This window comes from Orycteropus afer, unplaced genomic scaffold, assembly GCF_000298275.1.
Source record: "Orycteropus afer afer isolate SDZICR_OR568_19922 unplaced genomic scaffold, OryAfe1.0 scaffold00826, whole genome shotgun sequence".
NCBI classification, from domain to species: Eukaryota; Metazoa; Chordata; class Mammalia; order Tubulidentata; family Orycteropodidae; genus Orycteropus; species Orycteropus afer.
Window position 1 is genome coordinate 316,980 of NW_006922413.1, and position 13,123 is coordinate 330,102.

Here is a 13,123-nt window from a genome sequence, read left to right on the forward strand (position 1 = left end):
AATGCATTTTATTGAAATAATTTATGTACAGTGAAATACACAAAATTAAAGTGACATGGGTCAATGCATTTTTTTTTTTTCAGTATTCCCTCCCTTTCCCTTCCACCCCTGGCAACCAACAAAGAAAGTTTCCCTCCATATATAAACCTTTCCTTGACCCTCCACAACAATGAACTAACACTATATTTGTCCTTCTGTGATTGACTTATGTCACTCAGCATAATGTCCTCCAGGTTCATCCATATTTTGCGGTGTTTTGCAGACTCTGCGTTATTCTTTAATGCTGCTCATTTTTCTTTGAGGTTACCCTGTGATTTATAGTTTTCTTCCCAAGTTTAGAACAGTCTGTTCTGTCTTGACATCCTTACCATCTGGAAGTTCTGTAATGACAGTTTTTTCCCTCTTTTTGGTTTGTAGTTGTCCTCATTTGTCAATTGATGTCTCTGGTTCCCTGTTTACAATCTTGTAGGCTTATTTACTTTGGATATTTCCATAGCTGGGTTGGTTTCTAGGTTATATCATCATGTGTGTTAATGGTCATTTGTTTTTGGCTGTTGTTGCTTCTCTGTCCAAAGGGGGCTCCCTTTAGCATCTCTTGTAAGGTTGGTTTGGTTTTAACAAATTCCCTTGATTTCTGCTTCTCTGGAAATGTCCTAATTTCAGCATCATATTTGAGGGACAGTTTTGCTGGTATATAATTTTGGGTTGGAAATTTTTCAGTGTTTTATATATACTATCCCATTGTTTTCTCACCTGCATGGTTTCTCTCGAGAAATCTGAGCTTAGTCTTATTGGTTGTCCCTTGTAGGTAACTTTTTGTTTATCCTAATTATTTTTGGATGTTTGCAGCTGTTTCTTTTCATTTTGAGTCATACAACATCAGCAAATGGAGGTTCTGAAAGCTTTATTCCATCCACATCATTAAGGTCAGCTCCACTCTGAGGAGGCAGCTCTTCCCCAGTAATATTTTGAGCGCCTTCCAACCTGAGGGGCTCATCCTCCAGCACTGTATTGGACAGTGTTTCAGGGCTTTTCATAAAGCTTACCAGTAATATATCCTGACAGTGTTTCACTGCTATTCATAAGGTTTTCACTAGCCAATTCTTTGAGTAGTGGATGGCCCCTTCCTTCTCCCAAGTCTGTCTTGGTCTAGAAGCTGCTGAAACTTGTCGACCACAGGTAACCCTGCTGGCATTTGAAATACCACTGGCATAGCCTCCAGTCTCACAGCAACACACAAACTACCACAGTATGACAAAGTGACAGACGAGTGGTGGTTTGATTAGTGTAAGTATTTTATTTTGCTGGAATTCATGTTCTCAAATTTTAATTTAATGGTTAATGCGGTTTTTTGTCCTTCGGAGGAATCTTTGTCTAGCCCAAGATTGTAAAAATAATCTTTTTATTTTCTTCCATTTGTTCAAAAGACCATCCTTTCCTTCACTGAAATGCATCTATACCTCTGTTGTAAAATCAGGTGAACTTACAAATGTGAATCTATTTCTAGATGTTCTTTTCTGTTCATTGTTATATTTGTTTGTCTTTATGCCAATCCTATACTGCCTTAGTTAACTATAGATGTATAGTAAGTCTTCAAATCAGGTAGTGTATTTATTCATCACTATTTATTCATAGCTATTTTAAGACTTTAGATTACCATATTAATTTTAGAATCAGCTTATCAGTTGTTTCTATAAAATGCCGTGTGGGATTTTAATTGGGATTGTGTTGAATTTATAGACCACTTTGGGGATAATTGACATCTGAATAGTCTTATATCTTCTAATCCATGAACATATTATGTCTATTATGCCTTTTATTTCTCTCAGCATTGAAATTTTAATGTTTGTTTAGGTGGAGTTCTTGCTTATCTGTCATTAAGTTTATTCCTAGGTATTTGATTTTTTTTTTAATGTTAGTTAAGAATTTTTGAAATTTCACTTTCCAGTTGTTTGCTGCTAGTAGATAAAAATACAGATGATTTTTGTATACTGACTTTGAATTCCACAACCTCACTGGTTAATTTTAGTAGTTTGTAGATTCCTTTGGATATTCTGTCACATAATCAGGTCAACTGCAACTAAAACACTTTTAATTCTTTCTAGTCTATGTGCTTATTTGTTTTTATTGTCTGATTGCACAGGCTAGGACCCTCAGAGGTTATTTTTGATGAATTACTGGATTAATTCTGATTAACTACTATTCTCATTTCTGGTTCTAATAGTAAATATATATCATACTGGGATTTGATTCAAATGACTATATCATAATACATTTGAAGGACAGGTAGTGTTTGAGTTTTCAATTGAGCTAAATTACTTTAAAAAGTCTTTTGGGAGACAGAATCAGGACATTTTCTCTTTACTGAAGATAACTAAATCCTCCTTGCAATAGCTATTGGTAAGGTTGACAGTAATACCCAGAATCTAGGATTAGGGTCATACAGTGTCTCTTTACATCATTAAAATAATATTTCAGCTTTACTGCAAGCATAAAAAGGGAACTTATGTCTTGTTTTCTGGGCTTTCTCCCTTTCCATAGTTTTGGCCTATTTACTTTATATTGTACATTCTTCCTAACAAATCAAGTTCTTATATGCATAATTAAATTACTTATGGCAGCTTAAGACTTTGGCTGTGGGCCATATATAACTTCATTTAACACAGGTTAACCTTACTTTAAGGGAAACCCACATACAAATATCATGATTTATGATACGTATCCTACATGGTGATTATTCTCCTATTAAAAGGCTTGATGTTTGATATAGTTGCATAAGATGCCCATTGTTGTTACTTGCCAGCAAGTTGATTCCAGCTCAGGGCGACCCCATGTATTAGCAAGTGGAAATGCCCCATAGGATTTTGTTGGCTGTAATCTTAACAGAAGCAGATCACTAGAGCTTTTCTTCTGGGGTACCACTGGGTGGATTAGAACTGCCAATCTTTAGGTTACAATTGAGTGCAAGTCATTTGCACCACCTAGGGCCCTTAGGACATTTAAAGTATGATTTAACTTAGTTCAGAATTGTAAACAACTCGTGAGGAACACATATAAAACATTTGAGTGTTATATATTAGGTACATTCATGAAAATATTTTTAAAAAATTCAGTAATTTATAGAATCATTGCTTACATATTTTTTTTCTAGTTTGGAACTATCTCTGTGCTTAGAAAGTTGTTTGGTTGGTATTTCCTGCTTCATAGTGATACAATTCTGTAATGATTGTTTACCTTTCCAGTGGAAAGGTATGGGAGGTTAGAGAGCTGGGGGAAAAAATTCTCATTTACAGTTATAATAAATTAGGGGCTCTTTGGAACTCTTAATTAAAATAGATATTCTGTTTAAGAAGTTGCTGTTTAAATGAAAAGATTTGAATACCAAAACCTGATAAACAGCTTGAAGAAACCTGTTAAGTGCTACAGATGTCATTTCACTTAAATTGATTGTACAGACTTTTGTTGCCTTATGAAGCAGTTACTGATGTTCAGCAGTGCTGTGTGCTATAATATATAGTGATATTACCAGATTTGAAACTTTTATAGTAAAAGTGTATTTTATTGGTGTGTATTTTTCCTGATGTTTAACTTTTTCTTAATGTAATAAGTAATTGTGAAATATTACCATTAAATTTTAATTTTCAGTTAAAAAATAACTGTAATAGAGATTCTGCTATTGATAGAAAGGTTTTATTTGCATGTGGTGACACTAGGATTCTTTATTCATGATTTTATGTACAGAGTCATTTCACAGAAAAATTATTTGAAAATTACCGTTTTGTAAGTTGCTTAATGACTAATATTCCAGGGGAATTTTCTATTTCAAGGAATACTGTGATAAATTATTTTTAAATAATTTCCTCTTTTTTACTTCTATATAAATTTTTTTTCTTTGTTATGTGGAGAAAAGTTATAGGATAAAATTAGTAGATTAGTGGGCAGAAATCAGAAAAATCTCTGTGGTCAATAAACGTAATGGTAACTTTTGACTACTTGAAGGTTGATAATGCTTCTGTTTTATTTTTAAATATAGGGTATATTTACTTCTGGCACATGGGAAGAGAAATCAGATGAAATTTCCTTTGCTGATTTCAAGTTCTCAGTCACTCATCATTATCTTATACAAGAATCCAGTGATAAAGAAGGAAAGGACGAATTATTAGAAGGTAAGTTTTGCTATGAACTTTTTAACTCTTCACTTTTAAAAGTGCTTATGATTTTGAATCATGAGTTAAGTTTGAATTTGATTTTCTTAATTCAGCAATATTACCTGAAAACATTTTACACATGTAGAGTTGTTTCACCTCATCTAGAGTATGATCTTTTCAAAGAGTTATAGTGTTATTCCCTTTAAGATTAATTAACTCAGCACATATTTATTGAGTATGTAACATATGCTCAAGGTCCTTGGGTGGTGTAAATGATTTGCTCTTGACTACTAACCAAAAGATTGATGGTTCTAATCCACCCAGTGACACCATAGAAGAAAGACCTAATGCTCTACTTTTGGAAGATTATAGCCATTGTAAACCCTGTGGTGTACAGTTCTATTCTGCACATGAGGCTTATGTTTTTTTGCTTTTAAAAAAACAATTGCTAAATACTTTTCTAAGCTCTATTGATCCTTAATTAAACAGAACAGTGGGAGAGATAAGTAAATAACTTAATAGAGGTAGAAAGTGATAAACGCCATCTCAAAGAACAGATAAAGTTCTGGTGGAGTTCAAAGAAGAAAGATCTCTTTTAATTATCAGAAAGCAGAGAAGGTGTTGTGGAGAATGGAGCATTTGAGCTGCACTTTGAAAGAATTAAAAAAAAAAAAAAAAGTTTGTCTCTTGATTAAGTAACATGTGTTTTATTTTGTATACACCCAAACTTTAGAGTCAGACCAAGCAGATAAAAATTCTGATTTTTCTACTTACTAGCTAATTGTGTCCTTTCTAAGCCTGATTTCTTTCATTTGTAAAATGAAGTAATAATACTTTGACGGAAATGTGAAGATTTAATGAGATACCATACATATGCCCCATCCCAGTACCTAACCCATACTAGGTACTCAGTCAGAGTTACTTGTAGTTGTTAATAGATCAAATTATCCAAAATCATCTGGTCCTTAGGTATACTAGTGTATAACAGTGAGTGAACAAGGCATTGAAAAAAATACATAAATTTTGGAGCTATCAAATATCTTTCTTTATTCATTTAGAAAATAAATATGAAGAATATGTGTTAATATTTTTCTGGTCAAAATAGATTATCATTTGTAAGCATAAGCCTGAAATAATTTGTCTTTTCTTATATAGAAATAAAATTATATTACCTTTTCTATGATGTATATTCTTCTCACAAACAAAACAATTAGATATTGGACTAATGGACCATGAGAAGAGCAACCTGTATGAGCCAGAGACCAGAACTAGATGGTACCCAACTACCAATGCCAACTACTTGGAAAGCAATCAAAATTGGAGATCCTGTATAGAGTGGGAGAAAAATGTGAAACAAAACTCAAAATCATAGCACTTCCATGGCTTACCTCTTAGCCAAACAATAAATAGACCTACAAGTTGAACACCTACACCAGGAATATTTACTCCTTAGAACAATCAACCTATTGGAGATCAGAAGGGCAGCATTTGCACAGGGAGAAAGGTAGGAAGGGAGGAAAGCATAGGCAAGAAAGACACAGGGAAAGGGTAACCACTGGGAGGAAGTGGGAGGTAAGATTAAAAAAAAGGAAAATAATAAACAGGTATCATGTGCATTGAGATTGATAAACTAAGACAACATGGAACATATATACACATGGGTAAAATAATTACACCTACTTCTCACTTAAAAACTACCTTGTTTACAGTGTTTTGTATTTATAACAATAGTAAAAAAGTCTACTCTCCAACTATTTTGCACATTAACGCTATACATATGGCAGTAATGAACACTGAGGTGCTAGGTAAGTGAAATGTTGGCTGTGTTGACTAATGTTATTGTCAACTTGGCTGGACCAGGATTCTCAGTGGTTTGGCAGTTATGTAATCATGTAGTCATCTTCCATTTTGAAATCTAGTATAATCATCCTCCATTTTCACATAATAACCTAGTCTTTGAAACCTAAGTATATCCATAAATGAGGAGTGATTATGTATATATATATTTAAAAAAAAGAAAAACACCACCGTCCATTGCTATCATTGATTCCAACTCATGGTGACCCTACAGGACAGAGTACAACTGCCTCAGGGTTTTCTAGGCTATAATCCTTACAGAAGCAGACTATACCAGGGCAACTTAAAAAAAAAATACACACACACACACACACATATATAGTTATTTTATATAAACATATAAAATAACTAAACTATAATGTGAATATGTATATCTTAGGAGTAAGGGGAATAAGGAAATGTATGCAATTGGTGGGAGATCTGATACAACCCTAGGATTTCCAGGTTCAACATTCTACTGGTTAATGAAGGAAACTGTTCAAGGGAGAAATTTTAAGTGCTATTAATTTGAGGAAAGATCATACATCAAGGAAAAGGTATAGTAATAACTTCTTTCTTCAAAAACATTGAACAATAAGATGAGAATACTGCCTTAAGAGTGTGAATACTTCTTAGAATCAGTGTTTTTGAGATGAACAGATGAAACAAGAGATCAATGATTTTAAGATAGGCAAGGAATTATTGTTGCATGTGTGTTTACACTGTGAAGTTTCTTGTTTTTTAAATTTTGTTATGATTTAAGCTGTAGCTAATGGTGAAAGGACAGACAAACCATCATCTCACTTAATTTGGAGATACATGTTTTGTTAAACCTGTATCATTAGAGGTCAGAAGATTATATACGTATGTGTGTGTGTGTATCTATAGTACTTTCTTATTGTGATTTGAGCGAAAGTTTATAAAGTGAATTGGTTTTCCATTCAACTTTTCATAAACCTTTTGTTTTGTAACAACACTTTTACCATTTCCTTCCTGTGATCACCATTTTCATTTGTCCTTTTTTCCTATCCTTTCCTGTCTTCTGAGCTGTATCACCTGCAAATGCTACCCTTTTGATCTCACATGGTTGATTATTCTAATAAGTGGTAGTGGTGTTCATTTTGTGGGGCTGTCTATCATTTGGCTAAAAGTTGAGCCAGAGATATGAATTCAGTTCCAGGCTTAAAGGCCATAGTTTCAGGAGTTCCGCCTTCTCTATCAGACCAGTAAGCTTGATCTTTTTTATGATTTTGAGTTTTGTTCCACATTTATCTCCCACTCTATCCAGGATCTCCTACTGTGATCCCTTTCAGATTGGTTGGCAGTCGTAACTGAGCACTATCTAGTTCTTCTCGTCTCAGGGTCATAGAGGCTGGGGTTCAGTTAGTTCCCTTGGACTAATTGTTTCCTTGTATCTTTGATTTTCTTTACTCTTCTTTGCTCTGGATGGGGAGAAACCAATAGTTGCACCTTAGATGGCTGCTTATAAACTTTTAAGACCCCAGTTGCTGGTCACCAAGGTAGGATGTAGTATTGTCTTTGTGAACTATATTAAGCCAATTGACCTTGATGTCCTCCATGACTTTGGCCCTTAGCTCCTAGGCCCAGTGACTCTTGCAGAGGTCAGAAGATTTGAGCACTGATCTTCTATTTAGTTGTAGTTGCTTATTGTTTTTAATCAAGTGGAGAGTCGAGGCATTATAATTCTTCCATTTACTCTTTTAGCAAATTAACAGGATGTGAATTTGCTAAGCAATTACGGCTGTACAGCAAAAAGAACTTTTTGTGAACAGCTTTTACACTACAGTTTGGATTTATTATGCATTTTAAATATAAATAATGATCACTCATGTTAGGATCTTGCTATGAACTTCTGTTCAAGTGCTGTAGAAATGGGAAGCTGGGCAGTTTTATAAGAACATTTAGGGTACCCAAAGGGCCAGAAAATTTCAGGCTACCCATGGCAGTTATCAGAGTTATCAGACCTCTAATTAGAAATTTCAGAAGGAAGATGGGGTAATCTACTTCCGTAGTAATACTGCCTCGGAAACCCAGGGAGGGGTCGCTGTGAGTTGGGGCTGACTTGACAGCACATAACAACAACAACAACAATTAGAAATCTGAAGAAAAGTAGAGACAAGGGTAGACCAATAATAAATTTTTTAAAAAATTTTCTTATAAGGATGAGGAGGAATCATTTGAATCATGACTTAGAAGGAAGAATACTATTATAAATGTAGGCCCTGATGGTATGAGTTGAAATAGACAAGGGCACCTAATAACAGCAAAAACAAGTAATGGTATGTCTGTTTATAGACTGGCTTTCTTTAAGAAAAAAAAAAAAAGAGAGACACATACCTCTTCCAAATCTCAGAGATAGTCCTACATATAAATCTTTAAACAATTGCAAAGACATGTTCCCTGAAAGCTTATTATAAAATTCTGCCTTAGACTGAATATACTGTGCTAGACTGCGTTCTCTAGAGAAGCAAAACCAGTAAAGCTTATATATACATATAGAAAAAGAGAGATTTATCTTAGGAAAATGGCTTACACACTTACAGAAGCTGGCGAGTCCCAGGTTCTTGGGTCATATGTCAAGCTGGAGGCTTTTCCTGACTCACACAGCTGCAGGGGCTGATGAGCTCAAGGTTGGCAGGCAGTATATTGGCTGTTGACTGCTATGAATGATGAATCCAAGATCTCCAGGCTGAATGGTGAATTGTTCGCTCATGGAAGATTGTAGGCAGCACAACAGAATCCCGATCCATGGAAGAGTGTCTCGTTTTCCCAGGATGTCCATAAATATATTGGAAGTAGGCCACACCCCTAAGGAAACTCCCTTTCAGTGGATTGGCTGCTCAAAACATGCACATCCAATCACATCATGGGAGTAACCTGTATCATTAGAGGTCAGAAGATTATATACGTATGTGTGTGTGTGTATATATATAATATACTTTCTTATTGTGATTTGAGCGAAAGTTTATAAAGTGAATTGGTTTTCCATTCAACTTTTCATAAACCTTTTGTTTTGTAACAACACTTTTACCATTTCTTTCCTGTGATCACCATTTTCATTTGTGATGAGTAACCCTCATCACAACTGCTTACACCACTCAGAATTGTGTTCTAGCCAAGTTAACACACAGCTCCAACTAGCACATATACTAACTTTTTTTTATTACCAAATGTTTTTATAGATGTTATTCCACAATCTATGCAAGATTTGCTGTGCATGAACAATGACTTTCCTCCAAGAGCACATTGCCTGGTGAGATGGTATGTATATATTTTACTCAGGTCTTCTTAGTATATTTTGGGTAGGGTCCAAGATCACTGCCCTCCCCACCCCACCACCAGCACTCCAAGGTTCAATGATTTGCTAGGAAGACTCAGCATATATTCATACTTACTACTAAGATTTATTATGGTGAAAGGATACAAAGCAAAATCATCAAAGGGAAAATATGCATGGGGTGAAGTCCAAAGGAAACCAGTGTAAGATTCTAAGAGTTCCTTCCCAGTGGAGTCACATAGGACACACTTAACTCCCCTAGCAACGAGTGTGACAGTACATGTGAAATGTCTACCCAAGAGAGCTTGTTAAATGATCAGTGCCCAGGGAGCTACTCATGTGGGCACTCTCTGATTTGCACATATCAAAATTTCTGACTCTAGAAGGAAAGCAGATTAGATGTTCAGCATAAACCACATTTTTTGTACAGTTTCGGTACAATTAGCCACTGACATCAGAATGAGAAACCTTTGGCTGAAATGGTGAGAATCCTTCTAAAATCCAAGTTCCCAGAAACCAGTTGAGGGTCAACCTCATAAGCAGACTTCTTTAAGGATAACAGTAGCAGGATAGTGGCCTGCTGTTAACTCCTTTCTGCACCGTATGTTTCATAATCTTGAGTAGTGCCTAGCTATATATCTGATGACTAGCATAGAACACGTAACTAGAATAGAACAGTGGATACTTACTGTTGGAAATTGAACTGAAATAAAATAAACTATACGTATAGGATGGTGCAAATGGTTAACACACGCAGCTGCTAACTAAAAGGTTGGAAGTTCAAGTCCACCCACAGGTGCCTAGGAAGAAAAGCCTGGTGACCTACTTCTGAAAAATAAGCCATTGAAAACCCTATACAGCACAGTTCTACTCTGACACACATGGGGTCACCATGGATTGGAATTAACTCCATGGAAATTGGTTTCTGGTTATACGACAAAATGAAAACTCATTTGTGTCTAAATTGTGAAGGTGGTATATTAATGTAAGAGATGTATCACATTTAAAAGGTCTCTTCCATCTTTATCAGTTATTCAAAATGTATCTGAACTTTTTTTATTGGGGGGAGGGTCAAGGAAAGGCATTAAAATATGCCACCACTAAGTATGAGTATTTGGTCAAGAAAGGAAACCTAGTTAATGAAAGTTCATATACTGGTTTTAAATTGTTGAGTTGGTGTGGGTTGGTATTTTTGAAATGTTCATTAAAGAAGAATCTGTTAAGGAAAGGAAAATGCTTATATCTGTGTTTTTGTCTGCTTCTTCATTTCACTGTGATTACTTTAGTAAGTAGACTATGACACATTTACAAAAAATGGAAAATTATTTGTGAGTATAAACTGGATAATGTTTCATAACAATTCCTGTTATTTTAATGTGATCATTTAAAAGCTGTGAATTTGAGCGATTTAAACAAGAAATATATATATACACTGAATACATTAAATAATCAATTATTTAAATCCTTCTAGAGTCTCTTTTGATCTTTTAAAATGAGAATAATTACAGTTAACATAATTGAATATATGGGAAGGCACATGATGATATAGAACATGGACTTTGTATACATTTATTTATGCAACATTAATTGAACACATACTGTTGAGTGAGCCAGGCACTGAATTAGACAGACATGCTTAATTCCTAGTTTAATATCTCTGCAACTTGGGACAAGTTACTTAATTTCTCTGAGTTTATTTCTCCCTTGGTAAAGTCAAGAAAATAAATAATATGTACCTTTTAAAGTTATTGTAAGGATTAAGTAACATAATGGCTCAGAGTTGGTTTTAAAAATCTGAATACTGTTAGAGAATCTCTGTTCAGCTTTTTATGTATATTTTCCAGAACTGTCTGGCATATAGTCCATGGTTAAAGAAATATTTGTTGAATGAATAAATGAAATTTTTCTGTGTATTAATATAAATCACTTGTCAGTAGTTTTTTTAAGATCTTTCTATTTGCTTAAAATTTTTTTTTAAATAAACGTACAGTAAATTGATGAATAGTTTTGTGAATTATATGGATTTTTGTAACTACCACCTCAAACATAACACAGAACAACTCTCTAACCACCCAAAACTCTTTCATGGTGTCCATTTGTAGTAATACCCTCCTCACATCCTCATAATCTGTGGCAGTCACCGTGTTCTCTGTCACTGTAGTTTTGTCTTTTCAAGAATGTCATGTAAATGGACTTGTGTAGTACATAATCATTTGAGATTGGCTTCTTTCACTTACATAATGCGTTTGAGATCCTTTGAAGTAGTTGCATTAGTAGTTCCTTTTTATTGCTGGCTGAATAAAGTTGCATTGTAAGGATATACCAATTTGTTTATTCATTCCTTTGTTGGAAGTTAGGATTGTTTCCAGTTTTTGTAGTTATGAATAGCTGCTATAAATATTCATGTACAGACTTGTGTGAAAATAGGTTTTTGGTTCACTTGGGAAATAACCTAGAGTAGGATAGCTAAAGGAGCTCTGGTAGCATAGTGCTTAAGGCACATGACTGCTAACCAGAAGGCTGGCAGTTCAAACCCACCAGCCACTGCTTGGAAGGAAGGTTGGACAATCTACTTCCTTAGTGATACTGCCTCAGAAACCCAAGGAATGGTCTCTATGAGTTGGGTCCGACTCGACGGCACATAACAACAACAACAACAACAACAGGATAGCTAAGTCATGTGCAAAGTGTATGTTTAACTTTGAAAGAAACTGCAAAACTGATTTCCAGAGTGGCATCCCACCACTCTGGAACAACTAGTATGAGAATTCTAGTTGTTCTCCATCTTCCTCATCCACTTCATATTGTCGTTTTTAATTTTAGCTATTCCAATAGATGTATAGCAGTATCTCATCTTAGTTTTAATTTTAATTATGAACATTTTTTGTGTGCTTATTTGCCCATCATATGTGCTCTATGGTAAAGTGTCTTTTCAAGTCTTTAGTCTATTTTTTTTAAATTAGATTGTTATTTTTGAGTCTTGAAAAGAAGTCTTTATATATTCTAGTTACAAGTCCTTTTTCAAATATATGATTTGCAAGTATTTTCTTCCAGCTGTACCTTATATTTTTACTCTCTTAGCAGTGCTTTCTCCAGAACAAAAGTTTTAAAATTTGATAAAATTCAGTTGATCAGTTTTTATTTTATGGATTGTGGTTTTGTATCATATTCCTCAGGTCACAAAACGTTCTTCTGCTTACTTAAACATTTTATTTTCGAATGATTTTAAGTTTGCAGAAAAATTACAAAGATAGTACGGACTGTTCAAGTATATTCCTCACTTAGTTTTCCTATTTTTAACATCTTATATTACTATATACATTTGTGAAAACTGAGAAACCAACTTTGGTATGTTGTTAATAGCTAAATTTGAGTTAACTAATTTTTCCCACTAATGTCTATTTTCAGCAGCTCTGGTAGCATAGTGGCTAGAGCACTTGACTGCTAACCAGAAGGCTGGCGGTTCAAACCCACCAGCCACTCCTCGGAAGGAAGGTTGGGCAATCCTACTTCCTTAGTGATACTGCCTTGGAAACCCAAGGAGGGGTCGCTATGAATCGGGGCCGACTCGAGGGCACATAACAACAACAACAACAACAACAAATGTCTATTTTCAGTTCCAGGATACCATATTACCTTTAGTCATCATGTCTTCTTAGTCTCCTCTGGTCTCTGAAGGTTTCTGCCCTTCCTTGCTTTTCATGACCTTGACAGTTTTGAGGAGTTGTTGTTGTTGTTGTTGTTAAGTGAAATCGAGTCGTTTCCGACTCATAGCGACCCCATGCACAGCAGAACGAAACACTGCCCGATCCCGCGCCAGCCCCACAATCCCTGCTATACT

At 34.9% G+C, this 13,123-nt stretch overlaps 1 protein-coding gene across 1 annotated transcript in view; it reads left to right on the forward strand.

Moving 5' to 3' along the window:
- Positions 1-13,123, forward strand: part of RAB3GAP1 (RAB3 GTPase activating protein catalytic subunit 1) — a 144,261-nt gene that overhangs the window by 28,587 nt on the left and 102,551 nt on the right. Inside the window, exons 4-5 of the mRNA XM_007957941.2 lie at positions 4,034-4,166; positions 9,188-9,266. Of these exons, the coding sequence (XP_007956132.1) occupies positions 4,034-4,166; positions 9,188-9,266 (212 nt within the window). The remainder of the gene's footprint in view (positions 1-4,033; positions 4,167-9,187; positions 9,267-13,123) is intronic.